Source organism: Schistocerca nitens, chromosome 5, assembly GCF_023898315.1.
Source record: "Schistocerca nitens isolate TAMUIC-IGC-003100 chromosome 5, iqSchNite1.1, whole genome shotgun sequence".
Lineage (NCBI taxonomy): Eukaryota > Metazoa > Arthropoda > Insecta > Orthoptera > Acrididae > Schistocerca > Schistocerca nitens.
Genome location: NC_064618.1, coordinates 511,775,527 through 511,797,823, shown reverse-complemented (window position 1 = coordinate 511,797,823; position 22,297 = coordinate 511,775,527). Strand labels below are relative to the sequence as shown.

General features: G+C 42.6%; 1 protein-coding gene across 1 annotated transcript in view; it reads right to left on the bottom strand.

The window, feature by feature from the left end:
- LOC126259283 (kynurenine 3-monooxygenase-like) overlaps nt 1-17,394 on the bottom strand; it is a 203,329-nt gene extending 185,935 nt beyond the window's left edge. The window contains exon 1 of the mRNA XM_049955930.1: nt 17,249-17,394. Coding sequence (XP_049811887.1) covers nt 17,249-17,314 — 66 coding nt within the window. The 5' untranslated portion in view covers nt 17,315-17,394. The remainder of the gene's footprint in view (nt 1-17,248) is intronic.
- Nucleotides 17,395-22,297: the final 4,903 nt, after the last annotated feature.

Genomic DNA, 22,297 nt, shown 5'->3' with positions numbered 1-22,297 from the left:
AACTCATCTTCCCCGAGGTCGGCTTCTACCAGTTTTTCCATTCGTCTGTAAAGAATTCGTGTTCGTATTTTGCAACCGTGACTTATTAAACTGATAGTTCGGTAATTTTCACATCTGTCAACACCAGCTTTCTTTGTGATTGGAATTATTATATTATTCTTGGAGTCTGAGGGTTTTTCGCCTGTCTCATACATCGTGCTCACCAGATGGTAGAGTTTATTTCATTATGAAAGCATTTTTAAAGCTAAGTATATGAAAATTTGTCTTTACTTCTCGGCTAGAAACAAAAAATCCGTTTTTCAGTGTTTCTGGGAATTCAACCCCTAACGGGGTGAAATAGGGGCTGAAAGTTTTCATGGTAATGTGTAATTAGGCAGCCATTTTTGAAGATAAAACTATGAAGATTTCTGGCTTCCCTGTTAGAGATTAAAAAAAATACGGATTTCACTGTTTTTAGAAAGTCAGCCCCTAAGGGGGTGAAATAGGGGATGAAAATTTTTAAGAAAATATTTCGTTACATTAAAGTAATGAAAGCTATGCCTATGAAAAAATGGCTCTGAGCACTATAGGACTTAACATCTGTGGTCATCAGTCCCCTATAACTTAGAACTACTTAAACCTAACTAACCTAAGGACATCACACACATCCATGCCCGAGGCAGGATTCGAACCTGCGACCGTAGCGGTCACGCGGTTCGAGACTGAAGCGCCTAGAACCGCACGGCCGCAACGGCCGGCTATGCCTATGAAAACAGATATTTCACTTCTCGGTTAGATATAAAGAAATATGTGTTAAGTGATGAATGTTTGCACGGAAACATCACCACAAGAACGCAAAAGGCAATATTAACAGAAACCTCGGACTACGGCTATCAGAATCGCTTTTGGTCAGAACTTCATTCCGGAAAGACCATGCTTCTGTGGTCCTAATTAGCGTGAAAATTTAGAAGGTGTTGCTACTTGTGAACAAGAAAAATTCGATTAAAGAAAAACGAAAAAAATATCTGTGAGGAGCGAATAGTCTACGCGAGCGAAGCAGCGGGTGCTAATCTAGTTTCCTACAAATGCGTAATAAAACATTTCACACGCATTGTGGAGCAACCACCAGAAAACTAAATACCACATAGCGAACTGATATTTTGTTTTGTACTCCTGTGGATGCGACGAACTACATAACCCACGAAGCAAAAACAAAAACAGGAAAGTACATAAGAAGTATAATTATATCGTCTGCAAAAATAATTAACTGTCAGTACAGTGTTTCAAACTGTTCGTTACACTTTCACTTGGCCAAATTTAAAAACGATAACTATCCCATTAACACAAAAGTCGTTCAGTTGTGTCAAAATCAGTGCTTTATTTCAGCTATAAATGAGAAAGACTATAACTATCGGCTCCACTTCACATAGTGCGTAATCACAGAAACTCGTCTTTTCACCCTCCGCTACGTGACTTCGATGTTGGTTTCAAACATCAACACTGCAGAGATAGTGGCGTGCACAGTCTATGAGTATCTATGGCCTAATGTTCTAGTGACGTAAAGTGCACGCAGCGCTGCTGTTCTGCGTGTGGTAGATCTGTGCATTAATGCTTTGGTAACAACATACCTAGCAGTTGTGTCAGCTGACATATAATTTTTTTGAATTAGCACTAAGTAGTGGGGAGTATGGACTAGGATGGATTTAACAAACGGCCGAGCCCTTTTTTCTTCATCTGTTTCATTTAAGTGTTTATTATGAAAGACAAAATTACGGCGTGTCTAAACTATGGCGTGGTGGTCGCAGGTGGCGAAATTTTTATTGTTACAATAAAATGCTGTGGTTTCTCATACTTCTACTAGGCGAGAAAAATATCTGCGTTCACTGTGCTCCGAATTTTGGCCTAATTAAACGTTAAGTTGATTTTTCGTAGTAGTAGATACCTAGATGGGGGAGAGCCAAATGGCATTACGTAAGTAATTATTTATTAAAGTGTCCGACTCCAACGCAGCACCTGTAAGTGGCTGTTGCGCCATCACTAACCTTACGAGAGGCCTGAGGAGTGATTCATATGACCGCACGAGGAAATAACCTTCAGCGCTGCGAGTAGCTAGTGCAGTTAGCGTACGCCAATCCGCTGTCTCGTGGGGCTTACTGGAGTCAGCTTCAGAGCTAGTTTAGCATCGAACCCTGTAAACCAGTGGTCGTCAAATTTTTTTGCTAAGAGTACTGACATAGTGGACCGGCACCTTGGGCCGCATATTTACCGATCTCGTTATTAACTGGTAACCTACATAAATTAGTGTCTCATGAGGCCCCAATAGACTAGTTACAGTAAGAGTGCGATAAATTAGCCTTTTTACCGATCTTTGTAGATAGGCACCATTGAGAACACTTCGAGTTGACTTTTCTCTGCTCCGTTTTGCTGCCACTTCAGCGACCCCAAAGTTGTGACACTGACGAAGTGCTGTCGTGCTGTCCGTGTGAGCGAACAATTAACTGATTAATAACATTAATTTAACTACATTTAAATGCCTTATGCCTTATGCGATCACAAATTTTACTAAATGTTTTGAATGTCACTTTTCTTCTAATCACTGCATTGTATTACAACAACCTTAATTTAATTTCATATTTCTCGCTACTAGTATAATGTGCATTCACGAATATTTGTTATTTCCATGTCAAAATTTATATCATAGCCGCTGCTCCATACGTTCGCGTGCTTCCGTGAGTTGTCAGTTCTGGAAGAGAAATAACAAAATATTCTCTCTGTCAAACCCTCACACCCGTAGGAGCTGTGATACTTACCATCTACCCTAAGGTAAACGGCCAACTTTACTCAGCTGAAGGCCGAGTGAACCAAGGTCAATTAAAATTAAACGTAGTTTAAAATGTTACTGTTTCTGTATTTTTGTTTGTAACTGAGGGTGAAAAGTCTGCTCTAAGTTCGTAGCGTAAGTTGACGTTCTTGAATTCAGCTGTTAGTTCCTAGACGCATGCTAATACACGGAAGAGCGAAAGAAACTGGTACACCTGCCTAATGTCGTGTTGGGCCCCCACGAGCACACAGAAGTGCTGCAGCACGACGTGGTATGGACTAATTTCTGAAGTACTACTGTAGGGAATTGACACCATGAATCTCCAGGGCTGTCCATAAATCCGTAAAAGTACGAGAGGTTGATTGCAAGGCATCCCAGAAAGGCTCAATAATATTCATGTTTGGGGAGTTCGGAGGCCAGCAAAGGTGTTTAAACTAAGAAAATTGTTCCAGGAGCCACTCTGTAGCAATTCTGGACCTGTGGGGTGTCGCATTGTCCTGCTGGAATTCCCACGTCCGTCGGAATGCACAATGGACATGAACAGATACAGGTTATCAGACAGGATGCTTATGGATGTGTCACCAGTCAGAGTCGTATCTAGACGTATCAGAGGTCCCATATCACTCAACTGCACCCCCCCCCTCCCACCCCTCCACACACACACCATTCCAGAGCCTCCACCAGCTTGAACAGTCCCCTGCTGACATGCAAGGTCCATGGATTCATGAGGTTGTCTCCATACCCGCACACGTCCATCAGCTCGATACAGTTTGAAATGTGACTCGTCCGACCAGGCAACATGTTTCCAGTCATCAACAGTCCAATGTCGCTGTTGACGGACCCAGGCGAGGTGTAAAACTTTGTGTCATGCAGTCATCAAGGTTACACGACTGCGCCTTCGGCTCCGAAAGCGTATATCGATGATGTTTCGTTGAATGGTTCGCACACTGACACTTGTTGACGGCGCAGCATTGAAATCTGCAGCAATTTGCGGAAGGATTGCACTTCTTTCATGTTGAACGATTCTCTTCAGTCGTCGTTGGTCCATTTCTTGCAGGATCTTTTTCCGGCCTCACCGATATCGGAGATTCGAGGTTTTACCGGATTCTTGATATTCACGGTACACTCGTGAAATGGTCGTACGCGAAAATCTCCACTTCATCGCTACCTCGGAGATTCTGTGTCCCATCGCTCGTGCGCAGACTATAACAGCACGTTGAAACTCACTTAAGTCTTGATAACCTGCCATTGTAGCAGCAGTAACCGATCTAACTGCGCCAGACACTTGTCTTATATAGGCGTTGCCGACCGCAGCGCCTTATTCTGTATTTGAATATGCATGCCTATATCAATTTCTTTGGAGCTCCAGTGTATGAAATGGCTGAAAACCAAGGGCTGCACCGAATGCTTCATTCGTCCACTGCTGTAAACTGTGGATACTCCTACGTGCACAGTGGCAGCGTCAAGATAAATGTATGAATACGTCGTATGACGGGTATGAGATGATCACAGGTTGCCGTCTCGAAACCTGATGATGGTATAATCTCACCTCAAAGTGTGACGATGCAGTGAATCGTCCCGATCACCAAATTGTATTCCAATGTGCAGCGAGTAGTTCCACCCGTTTCCGGGATGTCTTACGGAGAGACTCCCGAAGAAACTGTGTATGGTGAGGTGTCCGCCGGTTTAAGAAGCTAAGCCCGTTGGTGCGTGTTTGTGAGAAGTAGGCTAATTGTTCGCTAGACGTAACATAAACACATGTTTACAGCGTACAACGATGTTTTCCACACTTCAATTAAAGACCCGGCATATTGAAAGACTTGCGTCACCTCCTGAGACACGCGAGATAGTTATTATACCTAACAAACAGATCACAGGTTCAAACAATGATACATGTATATGAATTAAAGCTTTCCAAGGCAAAAAAACACTCTTAAAAATAAAATAATAACTGTTCCCGGGTGGAATCTAGTCTTTTCAGTACGACTTGTTTACCCAGTGGAATTGTTCCCAGCAGATGAAATGAGTTATAGAAATTTCATGAAAGGTATTTGCAATGACTTTAAAGTATCCGAGTAACAAACTTCACTTTTATGATTATCGTTCTTACCCAAAGTGTGGTCTCTTTTAATTATTTGGCCCTCGTCTCGAAATTATTCTGAAAAGTTTCTATAGTCAATAATTGTCACTTATTTTCGTTTTAGTGACTGGTGTCTGGAATCTCTTTCAAAACGTTTTTTAAGCATGCAAGATACACATCATTGCTGAAATTGTTCGTGACGAGTAGGACCTTTGGTCTGTTAAGAAAGAGACTAAGTCACACTTGGCAGTCCACGAAGCTGTTCAAACAAAACTTTGTTAAGATTTAAAAGTTCTGAAAAGCTTCCAATTTCTGGATGTAGTGACTTTTGGAAGAAATTTCTAAACATTCTGTTAAGGAAAACAATCGTGAGCAGTAAATACCGTCAAGGTGAAATCACGAGATCTGCATAAACATTCACTAACTCACAGTGACGGCGGTCATTATAAGAAATAATGAGCCGGTGTGTACAGCAGCTGTGAGAATGGACAAAAATTCTGATAAAGACGCAAACTTAATTTCGAAGAAAAATATATAACTTATTCATAGTTTGTTCCCACTACTTCATTTATAACTGGTGCTCTTGACACACATGCCACTTCGCTCAATGCGCCATCCTAATGCTGGAGATGTTCCTCTTCTACAACTAATTCGAGTTTGATGCAGACTTCCTCTGCGGTGCCAAGTTCTTCACCTCATAGTGGTACTTACACCGAATGTCATCAATTATTTGTTGGTATATTCCAAACTCTGTCTCCCCCTACAGTGTCCATTCCCTCCCTCTAATATCTCGTGGCTGTTCCTTGATATCGTTAACACTTGTCCTACCATGTTACCACATCTTATAGCCAAGGTTTTCCATATTTTTCATTTGTGTAAGATACAAGGCTCCTAAGTGAGAGGCGAGGGACCACAAAGCATGCTGGTTTGGGTTTCCCGTAGTTTCTCCAATAAACTTCATGCGAATAACTGCTTGTTTTCTTAAAAATGCCCTTCCCTTTCTTCCAAAAAAACTAGCCCAGCTTCTACAAACTATGAAGACAAACCGTGACTTTTTTTCTCTCCCTTCTGATTCCTTCAAGTAACGGATTACCAGACTCTGCAGAAGCCAGCAATGATAGCCTGAATCTCGATGGTAACCCTCGATGACGAGCCCCCTTCCATTCAAAAATCAAATGGCTCTGAGCACTATGGGACTTAACTTCTGAGGTCATCAGTCCCCTAGAACTTACAACTACTTAACCCTAACTAACCTAAGGACATCACACACATCCATGCCCGAGGCAGGATTCGAACCTGCGACCGTAGCGGTCGCGCGGTTCCAGACTGTAGCACCTAGAGCCGCTCGGTCACTCCGGCCGGTTCCCCTTCCATTCTCTGAATCTCTTCCTGAAATACGAGGAAATTTCAAAAATAAAAGTTATCGTTATCATGGCAAGCCATGCAACTTTACTGAATACTATTCTACACTTCACACTGACACAAGGATATGAAACTATTTATAAACATAGCCACAAAGTCTTTGTGAACAACAGTCCAAACGTTCTACCAGTCATTCAGTTCGTTGACATAGAAATCCGCTCCTTAGTCACGGAGCAATTCGACAAACGCTGTGTGAACGTCCTCATCGTGCCAAATCTTTCATTTCGTTTGTTCTTTTATCTTACTGAAGAGCTGGAAATCACGCGGTGCATCCGATCAGCAGCACCTACGTCTGTGCTGCTTTGGTCAAATTGCTGGTACCATTTCACTGCATCTGGCCGCTACAATGCATTTGATCCACATATGGACAGAATTTCATGGTGGATCTGTTTGCAATTTAGACATTTTCCCCACAAGAATCATACTGTCCTGCGTACTTCAGCTTGGGAGTACGTGTCCAGTTGGCGCGCCATTTCACGGCCTTGCTGTGATTCACCTGTTAGCCGCAAGGCAGCAGAACTCTGTCCGCAGGAAACGAGGAAGATGTTCTCTCTTCTGATCAAGTGTTACTCTTGTTTTGTAATAGCCTTAGCGTGGGAAGACACGTGTAACTTACATCCTGAAATCTCTACATGTTAATCTGAAATCACGAGTTTATAAACCATTAGTCACGTTCAGCTGCAGCCCAATAAAAAAATCTCGCTATGTTACGTACTTAATGATGTAAGTGATGAAGGCTGAAATTCTGTCAAATTCGTGTGAGGTGCCTTTAGTTAACCAGTCTCCTGACAACCTAGGAATACGCAAGTAAATTTGGAAATGAAGTCCCATGCTTCTTGACAGAGCGCAGGGGAACGATGCGGGAGACCCGCATCGCCGTACTGGGCAAAGTCCTAGTGGAGGTGGTTTGCCGTTGCCTTCCTCCGATCGTAACGTTGATGAATGATGATAATGATGAAGACGACTCAACAACACCCAGTCACCTCAGGGCAGGTGAAAATCCCTGACCCCGCCGGGAATCGAACCCGGGATCCAGTGCTCGGGGAGCGAGAACGTTACCGCGAGACCACGAGCAGCGGACTAAGTACATATAAAATTTTAAAATTGTACTTGGACTGTGCTGCAGATGTTCCGATTACATATATTCTCACACGTAGTTGTGTTGTTTAAGGCTAGTAAAAAGTCGTAAGATCGTGTCCTGACGTAGCAAAGGTTTATTTGAGTTCCCCATGTTTGCTATATGTATTGGGTCGCATGCCGTAGGCTATTCTTTAGGTAGACATACGTACTTCGGGGTGGCACCGCCTTTGTGCCTTGAGCGATGTGCATACACGAAAAATATGGGCCCAACTTCCCGTCAAAGACGAAGTCGTTAAAAAGGGGTACGAGGAAATCGGCCCTATCCATTCTAAATTTAAGAAACAAAAGGCAGCTTAGACTAGATGGCCGGGTGGAGATTTAAATCTCATTTACTCTGTATTATATGCAGTATCTCAAAAAAGCTATATAAAAATACGATGCCTGGAAGCACGAAACTTAATAAACAGCTCCCGGATATAATCTGTACGCCTGATACATACTATGTCGGAGAATTGTTGCTACTAATCGCAATATATGAGATAAGGTAAAAAAAATATTTTAATAGTATACAGCGTTGCACTCGAAAACGTGTGTGACATGATGTAGTTGGTCTAATGCTAGTGGGACAAATGAAATGGTCTGAGCCTCTACACATAGTGGGATGTTTTCTAATATCGATATTATTTTCACGGCTACTTGTGCTGCCATACCGACGTGCCATAGAATGCTCCTCTTTTTACACAATTCTCTTTGAGCTTTGTACACTGCAGTATAATCTCCTGAACAGAAGTGTCTGTACAGTTGTGTAGTGGTAGTATCGCTGCTCCGTTGTCCGACTCAGATTCTTTTCTTGCTATTCTACGGGTTTGTCCTGCACTATTGGCCGGCCGATGTGGCCGTGCGGTTCTAGGCGCTTCAGTCTGGAACCGCGTGACCGTTACGGTCGCAGGTTCGAATCCTGCCTCGGGCATGGATGTGTGTGACGTCCTTAGGTTAGTAACGTTTAAGTAGTTCTAAGTTATAGGGGACTGATGATCATAGATGTTAAGTCCCATAGTGCTCAGAGCCATTTGAACCATTTGCACGAATGATGGGTGTTTTTTTTTTTTTTTTGTGCAAACCACCAGTTCTTCCTTAAACTTAATGAATTTCTCAATACGCAACCCTAATCAAACTTTTCTTTTCACTTCCAAGACAACACAACTTATCTTTCTAGTACTCCAGCATGAAAGACGTAAAAATTAATCACCAAGATTAAAAAATCAAAGAACCTCAATCAATACACAATGGTCGGTCACAGTACAAGGTGATCACGAAGTATACAGACAAAAATTCGGATATCGTTCGCGGATATTTTCTTAATATTTTGGTACAACACGCCCGTGGTACTGATTGGCTCGTTACAGAGTAGTCGTGTACGAAGGCATGCTGAAAAATAAAGCCTCCGAAATTTTCATCTGAAAACTCTTAAAGATTTTTTAAATGAAATGTCTTTTTTCTTCATGTGTAGATATTTATTTCTCGACGTAGTCTCCTCGGTTACGGATACATTTTTCCCAACGAGAGGCTAGTTTGTTGATACCGTCACTGTCGAAGCGTACAACACAAAATACAGGATAATACAAAAGCACTCAGACAGGTGTAAATGTACTGCGATGAGGTTCTCGGCGCTGTGAAAACAGGTTAGCATAGCGTTGTCGTGTCGCACTTCCACTGCGTTCAGTGTACCCATACGTGAGGTAGAATACATCTAAGGTAACTTTGCCATACCTGAGCAGGCGGCACTTCTCAATCAAGTAGCTCCTCAGTTTACGTCACAAGGGCTGAGTGCACCCCACTTGCCACCAGCGCTCGGCAGACCGGATGGTCACCCATCCAAGTGCTGGTACAGCCCGACAGCGATTAACTTCAGTGGTCTGACGGGAACCGGTGTTACCACTGCGGCAAGGCCGGTGACAAGTCAGATACTGTCTACAGGAAAATGAAAGAGACCTTTGGAGAAAAGAAAGCCACTTGTGTGAATATCAAGAGCTCAGATGGAAACCCAGTTCTAGAGGGTGTATACAAGACTGATGTACTTGAGGATAATATTATGGATATGGAAGAGCACGTAGATGACGATGAAATGGGAGATATGATACTGCGTGAAGAGTTTGACAGAGCACTAAAAGACCTAAGTCGAAACAAGGCCCCAGGAGTAGACAACATTCCATTAGAACTATTGATAGCCCTGGGAGAGCCAGCCCTGACAAAATTCTACTATCTGGTGAGCAAGATGTATGAGACAGGCGAAATATCCTCAGACTTCAAGAAGAATATAATAATTCCAATCCCAAAGAAAGCAGGTGTCGACAAATGTGAAAATCACAGAATTCCTTACAGACGAATGGAAAAACTGGTAGAAGCCGACCTCGGGGAAGATCAGTTTGGATTCCGTAGAAACGTTAGGACACGTGAGGCAATACTGACCCTACGACTTATCTTAGAAGATTAAGGAAAGGTAAACCTACGTTTTTAGCATTTGTAGACTTAGAGAAAGCTTTTGATAATGGAATACTCTCTTTCAAATTCTTGAGGTGGCAGGGGTCAAATACAGGGAGCGAAAGGTTATTTACAATTTGTACAGAAGCCAGATGGCAGTTATAAGAGTCGAGGGGCATGAACGGGAATCAGTGGTTTGGAAGGAAGTGGGGCAGGGTTGTAGCCTATCCCCGATGTTATGCTATCTGTATATTGAGCAAGCAGTAAAGGAAACAAAAGAAAAATTCGAAGTAGGAATTAAAATCCATGGAGAAGAAATAAAAACTTTGTGGTTCGCCGATGATATTGTAATTCTGTCGGAGACAGTGAAGGACCTGGAAGAGCAGCTGAACGGAATGGACAGTGTCTTGAAAGGAGGATATAAGATGAACATCAACAAAAACAAAACGAGGCTGCATCAAACCAGTCTCTGGACTGAAGACCACAACAACAACAGTCCTCGTGAGACACCGGGTGGTTTGCATGTAATTACCGAATCATGGCGGTTATTTAAAATTTCCTTGCAAAATCGTAATGTAGCAACTTCCATGGAAGCTACGAGTAAAAACTAGCTGCAGTCTTTCTTCCTCTTAAGTTGTGAAGGTGAACCAGGACAGGTTTGAGACGGTCAAGGAGGTATACCAACAACTACGCCCCGTTTTTATGCGCTTTTTCATACTCTTTTGTGGGGCCCGACTGTTACGAAGAAAACAAAAATAGTAACCTCGTCATAACAACACATCAGCAAACAAGATAGTTGTAAACATTGTTCATGAACATTTCGTTACAATTTAGTATGCAGATGATACGGTTTCGGTGCAAAGACTGGCTACTAACACGCAATATTAGTAAATTTAATGTAATGTATGTAGACAGACGGGAAGATCCAATACCCTTTGACCATACGATTTGGGAGCACTCTATGAACATAGTCACAACCCTCAAGCGTAAGAGTATCTACTCCGAGCTTTAAATTTGAATGACCGCTTAATATAGCTTTAGGGAAAACAGATGCCAGACAGTGGAAGATACCCAAGAAAATCTAATTCGTCCACGATAGAGGCCCGTTGTAAAACCATCGTTCGAGCAAATCTTAAGCTGGTCTAATGGAATAAATAGAGATGAAACAAAGAAGAGTTGCGTAATTTTTCGCCACAAGGTAGTCACAGATATGTTCAACAAACTCCAACGGGTGACGCTACAAAAACGGGGTTTGTACGTCTTGTAGAATATTTGTTCTCAGACATCACTAATCCTATGTTTCAGTTCGATTCAAAAAGCCTATTGCTTTCCTCAAAATGGAAAAAAATGGTTGAAATGGCTCTAAGCACCATGGGACTTAACATCTGAGGTCACCATTTCCCTATACGTAGATCTACTTAAACCTAACACATCCATGCCGAGGCAGGATTCGAACCTGCGACTGTAGCAGCATCGCGGTACCTGACTGAAGCGATTAGAACCACTCGGCCACATCGGCTGGCCTCAAAATGGAATTCATGTAATGATCACAACAGCAAAATCAGAGAAATTCAAGTTTATACAGTAGACTGCCGATAATTGTTCTACCATGGTGTATGGGTTAACGTCGTCTTTTGCTTCTCTTCCCCCGCACCAATCGCGAATAGTTGATGGGTAAATGCTTCTGGTGCGCTCCTTACCCTCCGCCACACCCACTCCTGTGTACTGCGAAATAGAGGTGTCGCTGTCGAGTAGGTGCAGAGTATTTGTTGAATATGTCTGAGGACATCCTGTGTTTCCGCGGTACTAGTTACACAGCATCGTGAGAAAGCTTCTATGGACTTTGGAACGAATAGACGGGAACTAAGTTGGAAGTTCTGCTTATGTCCCTCAGAACTGCTGTGATAGCACATACGCAAAAGCACTGTCCGTGTAAAACAAATGTCCGTATTTGGGTTCAGCACAAAATTTTATATTATAGCAAGTGACCAGTAGACATCTTCTCCTCTAAAGAATATGAATATTCGTTCTCCGTGTTTTGTTTACTTAGATTTATTTTTAGTGCTCAGCTCACCCGAGACCGAGAGATTAGGAAACATTGGAATGTATGACTTTGTACTATGTTAACAGTGTTCTCTTACTTAAAGAATACCCTTGAATTTCTATTTCAATGTACACTAAAAGCTCCTTGATTGTCTCACTGCTGATAGCAAACTTTAAAGTTTTACACACGGCTGATGAGATTTTGTAAATTATACAGTCTTACGCAGCTCTAGATATTAGAGACCACGATAATATTTATAGAATATAATTTGTTCCATGAGACTCAGTTGTATGGCTCTTAATTGTATCGCTTGAAAAAGTGGGACCCATTGACTGAAAATCAAAATTAGGTACACTGATAAGAGGGTTCCAGCCGTGGGACTCCTTAACGCTAAGTCGGTCCATAAGTATCTTTCCTTTTTTGGATGGGGAAAGGCATGATCTTAAGCCAACTTGCATTCTGTTTCCATTACATATTTTCATCTCCCCTCAAGTCCTATTAGTACTGTTACAAAGACACTCCATTAAAATGTACAAAGACGAAGATTCATGATAAGTTCAGAGAGCAGTTTCATAAATACGGGGAAAGACAAGTAGCTTGACAGCCCGACGTTGTTACATGTGGCGCTGCCGCTGGTGACTAGCTTTTGCTCTACCCGTATGCCAGCAGACTGTGTTGGAAATAGGTGGAACTATCGTTTAATATGGCATCTGATGTACTCGTATTTTAGTCTTTGATTTTTTTTTCTGTTTACATACGCCGGCCGGAGTGGCCGAGCGGTTCTAGGCGCTTCAGTTTGGAACCGCGCGACCGCTACGGTCGCAAGTTCGAATCCTGCCTCGGGCATGGATGTGTGTGATGTCCTTATGTTAGTTAGGTTTAAGTATTTCTAAGTTCTAGGCGACTGACCTCAGATGTTAAGCCCCATAGTGCTCAGAGCCATTTGAACCTTTTTTTTTTTTTTTTTTTTTTTTTTTTTTACATACGTAAAACTTTTTCTCGGAGTGAGCGTCTCGTTAAGCAACGGAAATTTCTTTTTAGAACCTTGAACCTTCTAATTACTGTGCTCATGGCTACGGATGGGAGGATATTGGTGTTTAACGTCCCGTAGACAACGAGGTCATTAGAGACGGAGCACAAGATCGGTTTAGGGAAGGATGGGGAAGGAAGTCGGCCGTGCCCTTTCAAATGAACCATCCCGGCATTTGCCTGGAGTGATCTAGGGAAATCACGCAAAACCTAAATCAGGATGGCCGGACGCGGGATTGATCCGTCGTCCTCCCGAATGCGAGTCCAGTGTGCTAACCACTGCGCCACCTCGCTCGGTTCATGGCTACTTAATTTAACTATTAAAATATTTGTTTCTGAGACATTTTAAATATCAACACATACTTCGTTAGTAAAAAAGAAGGGCTTCTATTTTTTCTCATAGTATAGTAGATGTAAGTTAGCGTTGATTCTAATCTGTTTACTTCCACACAGATGGGAAGAAAGAGATAATGGACAATAATACCTTTCGCTACAATTATTCACTGAATGCAAGCAGATTCACTAAGACAAACTCTAACGATGTTTCCAGAGTCATAACTGAGTACGTTTTTATTCCATGTAGAAGCTTAAATAGAACACGTTCTCCTAAGCGGGTGAATATACCCCGTAGTGTGAATTATCTCTGAGAACTTTCGTTTACGAAAAACAGTATTATTTGTATAAACGTTTTGAGAGTTGATGTCACTATGATGAACAGAGAACTAGTGCTTGAATGCGTTGTGAAGGTCCAGTTGGAAGTGAATTTATTTGTTACTAGCAACCTGCCCCGACTTCTCACGGGGCCACTAAATATCTACGGCGCGACATCTTGTCTGGCGTAGATGTAAGAAAGTATATACACAAACGTTCCTCGCGAATCGTTTATCTGTTAGTGAAAACCATATCAAAATTCCTACATTACTTCCTGAGATTAGCTTTCACTTACAGGCATAAAAACAAACGGAGGGTCTTTACATTACAATATGTATTGATTCGGAGATAAAACGGAGTATTACGTAATACGTTGTATCGAAACGAGGGATGTGTTATAGTATTTTATTCAGTAATAATATAGCTGATTTCAAGAATGCTTTCCTAAATTTACCAAAAGAAAAATGGTTCAAATGGCTCTGAGCACTATGGGACTTAACATCTGTGGTCATCAGCCCCCTAGAACTTAGAACTACTTAAACCTAACTAACCTAAGGACATCACACACATCCATGCCCGAGGCAGGATTCGAAGCTGCGAACGTAGCAGCCGCGCGGTTCCGGACTGAGCGCCTAGAACCGCGAGACCACCGCGGCCGGCTAAATTTACCGCTCTGTGACTTTAATTGGTATTTATACTCATTTGACACGCATTCCGAGTTCCCTTTCTTATAAAAGTAAAGAAGGAAGAGAGAAAAGGTAGGAAATGTATTTTCAGGTACAGCAGCGTAATATCTTGTTGTCAAAAATTTTTGGCATGCATTGTATTACTTACATCTCACGAGTTACGAATAAATTACTGTCCCTGATTTTCCCATTTATATTCAACTAAAGGCGTCCTCAAACACAGGATACATTTTCAGAATGAGATTTTCACTTTGCAGCGGAGTGTGCGCTGATATGAAACTTCCTGACAGATTAAAACTGTGTGCCGGACCGAGACTCGAACTCGGGACCTTTGCCTTTCGCGGGCAAGTGCTCTACCAACTTTTTTTCTGTTTTTTTTTTCAGTTTGTTCGGTATTTTTCGTTGCGTTTGATCTGGGCGGACGACACAAGACATCCGTTCAAGTTGATCGTTGATTCCTTCACTCAGTTTTTTATTACAGAACGCGAGCAGCCCTCTGACTGAACGGGCTGAGCTACCGTGCCTGCAGTGAGAACTCTTTTTTTTTTTTTGTGAATGGCACGTAAACTTGTCAGTGGTTTTGTTCTCCATTCGTGATTAAAAGCAACAACTACGTACCTCGCTGGAAGAGCTGATTATTTTTAAATATTTCGCAACCAGTCATTGCATCCCTTTCAGACATAGTAATTACTCTTGCTATTACGGGAGACATGATAGATGTTTTTCGTTAAACATGCACTGTCCTCGCATACGGCAATCACTTGTAACGTAGCAAAATGTTCTAGGTTACGTTTAGAACCAGTAGCTAAAACGAATAGTGTGACAGGCGCGGCTTGAAGGGACTGATTATGTAGAGCATTCGTCCGAGAAAGGCTATAATCGCTTTCCTTTCACAGGTGTTCACTACTTTTTGTAACGTGGGTAGTAAGCTGAATTTTTTTTTTTCGTTATTCGCTATGAAAACCATGTGCGAATATGCTGATGACCAGCAGAAAAGGAGACGGAATTTTAATTTCTGTAAACTATTGATAGGTAAAACTAACAGTGCGGACGACGTTTTAGGTGTTATGCTTAAGGTGGGCATTGCATAGCTTTCACGCATACTTTCTGCAGGTAATCATTGATTACCTTCGGCACGTGACACTTGATCAGTCTGATTTAGCGGGCGCTGATGACCGAGCAGTTGAGCGCCCCACAAACCATACTTCATGAATCTGATTTAGTTAGTGGTACGTGCATTGGAGCCTAATGTACCGTACGCGCACCATTGTGCTGGCCGTAGGGACGAGGATGTTTTGCATGTTGGTGACCACTATGGCATTTTAAGGAACAGGGACGTGGAAGGCGAGTTCTGGTTGCGGAATATTTTTTAAAATTTCTGTTCACGTTTGACAGATGGTATCAACAGTGACGGACTTTTTAAATTTTTGTGTAGTCTACAGCCTCAACGAAGATATGGTGCAGGTAGGCTGTATTATTATTATTATTATTATTATTATCTATGAGACTGGCCAGTGTCGACCGTTGGTCATTTTCAAGCAAGTACCTTAAGCTTCCAGCTTCATTTTACATTACAATATATAGCTGGTACAAGCCAACAGGGAAACATCTTACTTCCGTGCGCATGTGGCACAAAAGCAATATACTGTTGTAAATCGTTACCTCTGTTACCGAACGGCTAATAGATGTAACCATGTACAATAGCATCTTGTAGCATATTGTTTTTTTGTGCCATAAGGACCAGAAGTAGGATGTAGTCCTGTCGATATGTACTAGCGATGTATTATAATGTAAAATGGAACTGTAAGCTTAAGATGCGTGGTTGAATACAACCAAAGGTCGAAGTTGGTCGGTCACATAGATAATAATAAAAAAATAATACAGCCTACCTGGACCATGTTTTCATTCACAAAAGTGACGGACGTTGTTAAGTACGAGGTTTAAGGGGGGGTAGGACGTCAAACGGGCCGACTTGGAGCAGGAGAGGCACCACAGGACATTTTAATTTCCACTGTTATACTTTTACAAATAAATTCATAAAACTTTGTCAGCATGACCAGGAAGGGTTCAGGATTCACGCTCATAGCAGTGGAAGTTCAAAAATATAACAATATATACATATTTTACATGTGAAATGTCATAATTTTTTCACTTACTATTGGCTGAATTGGTTGCTATAGGTACACTTTTCTTCATAAGTAAGGGAGATTCTTCCATGAATTTTGCACAGCATACAAACCATACTTACAGGTGTAAGAAACTCTAGAATTTTCGCAATCTATTAAAAACTGTGCTAAAGATTGAGATAATTAACCATAATATTTGAGTTTTTTCTAAACATGAAGTTTAAAATGTAACAGCTCATTCATTTTTTCATTAATTAAATAAATTCTAGAGTTTCATACAACTTTAAGTATGGTTTGTATGCTGTGCAAAATTCATCGAAGAATCTCTCTTACTTGTGAAGAAAAGTGTACCTATAGCAACAAATGCATCCAATAGTAAGTGAAAAAATTATGAAATTTCACACGTAAAAAAAATTATTTTGTTATATTTTTGAACTTACATTGCTATGAGTTTGAATCCTGAATCCTTCCTGGTCGTGTTGACAAAGTTTTATGAATTTATTTGTAAAAGTATAGACAGTGGAAATTAAAATGTCGTGTGGTGCCTCTCCTGCTCCAAGTCGGCCCGTTTGACGTCCTACCCCCCTTAAACTCTTCACTGGTAAACGTTGCTTACCTTTTGCGGGTATTCATTGTTTCCTTTTCGCAGGTGGTCTTTACTTACCTCTGGCATCAAAACATTGCTCACCCTGATTTAGTGGATGGCAAAAATGTGGGAACACAGAGTGCATTTGCCATCGCGGTGCGGGTAAGCCCTTATCGAGCAGGGTGTGCCGCGCTTCAGTGACCACTTCGGCGCTCTGGGGACGGACAGGGGTGCGGAAGGCGAGCTTTGGCTACGGAACTCACCAGCCCGCCTCCGACGATGGCGACGGACCGGGGCTGCGGCGCCAGTCTCGCTGGGAACGCCGGCATGGCGGCTGTGAGCGCCTGGTGTGGAGTGAGTGGTGGCTGCCGGCGGCCGGGGCGCGCGCCCGCTGCAGACTGTGGCTTCGCCGTCTGGCTCTGCATCGCGGCCGCCGTCGCCGCCGCCGCCGCTCCCCGCCGCCCCGACCCTGCACGGGGAGCGCTCCAGGGGCTGCCGACCGCGGAGGAAACGCGATCCGCGGCCTTCCGCCAATGGCACGCCGCTGCGCCTGCCACACGTGGTCCAAAGCCGCCGGACACTCCCACCAATAGGGCGCTGCGAAGTAGCGGAAACGTGGAACAACGCATAACACACTTCCGCGTGAGTCTGAGGCAGACACCTACATGCATATACGGGGAAGAAGGTTCCCCAGAACACACTGTCTTTTTCTGCGGGCAATACGCGAACGCCGTGCGGTTAAAGGCGCTGCAGTCTGGAACCGCAAGACCGCTACGGTCGCAGGTTCGAATCCTGCCTCGGGCATGGATGTTTGTGATGTCCTTAGGTTAGTTAGGTTTAACTAGTTCTAAGTTCTAGGGGACTAATGACCTCAGCAGTTGAGTCCCATAGTGCTCAGAGCCATTTGAACCAATACGCGAACAATAGACATACACTACACTTAGACTACACAGATACAGACATAGATATATACATAGCAATAAGAGACGAAGAACAATGGGCACAATTAAACGTACTGACAAACAGTATTTCGCCGGCCGGAGTGGCCGTGCGGTTCTAGGCGCTACAGTCTGGAACCGAGAGACCGCTACGGTCCAAGGTTCGAATCCTGCCTCGGGCATGGATGTGTGTGATGTCCTTAGGTTAGTTAGGTTTAATTAGTTCTGAGTTCTAGGCGACTGATGACCTCGGAAGTTAAGTCGCATAGTGCTCGGAGCCATTTGAACAAACAACACATGAAGAGTACATGCGGACACGACATTACAGACATGCCTATGTGCAGCGTAACAACAATCTCCAGAGGATGGACAGCGATACCCACAGTGACAGCGAAAATAGTGACAATGAGGAGGAACAGGAGGAGGAAGTTGAGATGTGACAGTAAATAAGCAAAAGTGCTGGCGATCTAACCAAGAAAACATCAAATGCAGTACACGGATGGGCACCTAAAGTAGTTAATATATAGGATTAGTAATAAATAGGATATGCAACATTATTTCTCTACTAATAACCATTTGTGTGTGTGTGTGTGTGTGTGTGTGTGTGTGTGTATGCGACTGGCGGTCAACGGCTCGGTTCGCAGCTCGTGGTCGTGCGGTAGCGTTCTCGCTTCCCACGCCCGGGTACCCGGGTTCGATTCCCGGCGGGGTCAGGGATTTTCTCTGCCTCGTGATGACTGGGTGTTGTGTGATGTCCTTAGGTTAGTTAGGTTTAAGTAGTTCTAAGTTCTAGGGGACTGATGACCATAGATGTTAAGTCCCATAGTGCTCAGAGCCATTTGAATTTGGTCAACGGCTCGAAGAAACCATTCCGAGGTATTCACCGTCAGTCACATTCGGTGATGGTACTAACAAATCTCTCCTCTATCCTATCTTCTTTTTATATTCTTCTTAAAAAACAACAAAATTTTATTTATATTTGAACCTTAATTTATTGTTATTTTGAAAAATATCATTCTTTGTAAATGTTGTAGATAAAACAAAAGAAAAGAAAACTGTAAAAAGATGAACAACGAAAATTGTAAGATGTACGACCTGTTTTAAACATCAGGTAACAGGTCTATAATTTGGCAATAAATAAATAAATAAATAACACACTTCCGCCAATAAGATGCTTTCGATTATGTTCCCCGACAGGGAGAAAAACGGCTGTTTCTGAACACGACTCGAACTGTCCGAACAGCTTACGTTACCATTTGGGAAGTCTCGGGATATGTTAGATCTTTTGATCGGCCTGCGATCTAGTGTTTTTTTTTAATCTTAGCGCCATTAATGCACTGTGAAATTTAACAACAAAAATAACTGTGAAACACAAACGGAAATATCTTCTACGCTACAGGCAATAAATTAAAAAAAAATAAATAAAAGATTGCAATCAATAAGCCGGCCGGTGTGGCCTAGCGGTTCTACGCGTTTCAGTCTGGAACCGCGCGACCGCTACAGTAGCAGGTTCGAATCCTGCCTCGGGCATGAATGTGTGTGATGTCCTTAGCTAGGTTTAAATAGTTCTAAGTTCTTGGGGACTGATGACCTCAGATGTTAAGTCCCATAGTGCTCAGAGCCATTTGAACCATTTTTGCAATCAAGATTCTGTCGAATTTTCGAGCTCATCCTGCTATCTAGTGATGTCTGATGATATTATCTCCACAAAGACTCTCATCGTTGTGAATCTTCTCGCGATAAAAATTAGTCCTTATTTGCGATATATTTCGTTACTTGGACATATAAATCTTGATCGTTGCCGTCTTGTTTTCAGACTGTTTAGAATACTGTATGGTAGTGAACGAAAAATTTCTGTGAAAAACTGTGTGGAAACAGTGCACTGACAGCAGTTGAGCGAGACACCAACCAGAGACAAGAAACAGGATGGAAAATGTAAGTACAGAAACGCACATAACCTCTACCCACGAAACATTTCGTCACAAAATACCAATAATTTTCTTCATGGCTAGTTTGCAGATAACATGCTGTCATAAAAACGACGAAAAAGAGCACAAAAATCCGGTGTATAATAATGCAGTGTATTTAGCGATGTAATTTTAAGTTGAGTGTCTAAACAAAACAAAGCAAATTGCATATATTGCAATTCTTAGGCCTAAAGCAGTTACATTATTATAAATTTATATTGTATGTTACAGAAATCAAAATTTGATCCACAGAAGATAACATGAAGGTGTCGAAACATTCTGGGTAACTACACTATGTGATCAAAAGCACCCGGACAGCTCGCTGAAAATGACTTACAATTTCGTGGTGCCCTCCATCGGTAATGCGGGAATTCTTTAGGGTGTTGGCCCACCATTATCCTTGACGACAGCTTCCACTCTCGCGGCTATACGTTCAGTCAGGTGCTTGAACGTTTCTTGGGGCATGGCAGCCCATTCTTCACGGAGTGCTGCATTGAGAAGAGATATCGATGTTGGTCGGTGAGGCCTGGCACGAAGTCGGCGTTCCAAAACATCCCAGAGGTGTTCTATAGGATTCAGGTCCGGACTCTGTGCAGGCCAGTCCATTACAGGGATGTTATTGTCGTGTGACCACTCCGCCACAGGCCGTGCATTATGAACAAGTGCTCGAATGTGTTGAAAGATGGAATTGCCGTCCCCAAGTTGCTTTTCAACTGTGGGAAGCAAGAAGGTGCTTAAAACATCAACGCAGGCCTATGCTGTAAGGGGTGCAAGCCCCTTCCATGAAAAATAGGACCAAGCCATAACACCACCGCCTCCGAATTTTACTGTTGGCAGTACACACGCTGGCAGATGACGTTTACTGGGTATTCGCCATACCCACACCCTGCCATCGGATCATCACATTGTGTACCGTAATTCATCACTACACAGAACGTTTTTCCACTGTTCAATCGTCCAGTGATTACGATACTTACACCAAGCGAGGCATCGTTTGGCATTTATCGGCGCAATGTGTGGCTTATGAGCAGCCGCTCGACTATGAAATTCAAGTTTTCTCCCTTCCCGCCTCTGTCATAGTACTTGTACCGGATCCTGATGCAGGATGTCTGTCTACTACACATTACGACCGTCTTCAACTGTCGGTGGTCTCTGTCACTCAACAGACGAGGTAGGCCTGTACGCTTTTGTTCTGTACGTGTCCTTTCACGTTTCCACTGCACTATCACATCGGAAACAGTGGACCTAGGGATGTTTTGGGGTGTCCTGATACTTTTGATCACGTAGTATAGTACTAATTGTGTTTGCAGAAGGCGGATTTTCAAAACAACACAATTTTTAAATCGAAAACACGGAAGAATATCAACAGGAGCTTCAAATCGTAGTAAAATGAGTATCTGTGTGGTTAACATTTATATCTCTTATTCTAATATGTTTACAGGGAGCCAACTGCTTATTTGCAACCTATTTGGTAAATCGTTACCGCCTCTCATAACCAAATAAAACATTATACTGGGTGCAGGCAAGTAAAATTCTTTGGGGACAACATTTTCATCTATTACCTTTACTTAAAAATCAGCAAAAATTTTTATGTACCCATACATAGAAGTTCTATATAACAACTGATATTGTAAATTTGTTGAAACACAATAGGAGTTTGTGCAGTGGTAGGATTTACTGCTATTTCCTCCAGTGTTTTACGAAATTGTCAAATTGTAAGCAAAGCCATAGCTTATTACTGTGGTTAGTTCATAGCGTCTTGCGTCCTCCATGCACTAGCTCCGCGCGTGTCAAATGCTACGTTCGAACAAGCTCGATTCTGTATCGCTGCAGCGTATCGGGAAATCTAGAGCCCGTTCGAACGCCAGTATCGCTTGCCCACCTCTTGGGAGAAGCGCGTGTTAATGGACAAGTTATCCTTGCTCACGGATGACACCCATCACAGGGAAAATTACCGCTCTTGCGTTATAGGTAGTTCCTCGGGGAGGAGTCAAGGGGTCATTGTTAGCGTAACTGTGTATTACGTCAATAAATGCCTAAGTGCGATCGCAATGAAGGACGGACCAGAGCTCCAATGTCCCATCACTTACCCCGAATTACGTTTTACATGGTTTGTCTCAATCTACAGTGACTGAACAAAAATATGGAAACACTGCGAGAAAGGCAGATACTAGCCAAGAATGAAGACTGCGCGTTGTATTAGACACCTGTGCAATGTTCTCAATATTCAGCAAGCGTCAGTCGTGGCCAAGAGAGTGTTTTGTCTAGTTGTGGCTGACTTGTGTCGGAGCTAAGGGAATTTGAACATGGGCAGTGTGTTGGTGGTCATAACCTGTGCAATGTTCTCAATATTCAGCAAGCGTTAGTCGTGGTCAAGAGAGTGTTTTGTCTAGTTGTGACTGACTTG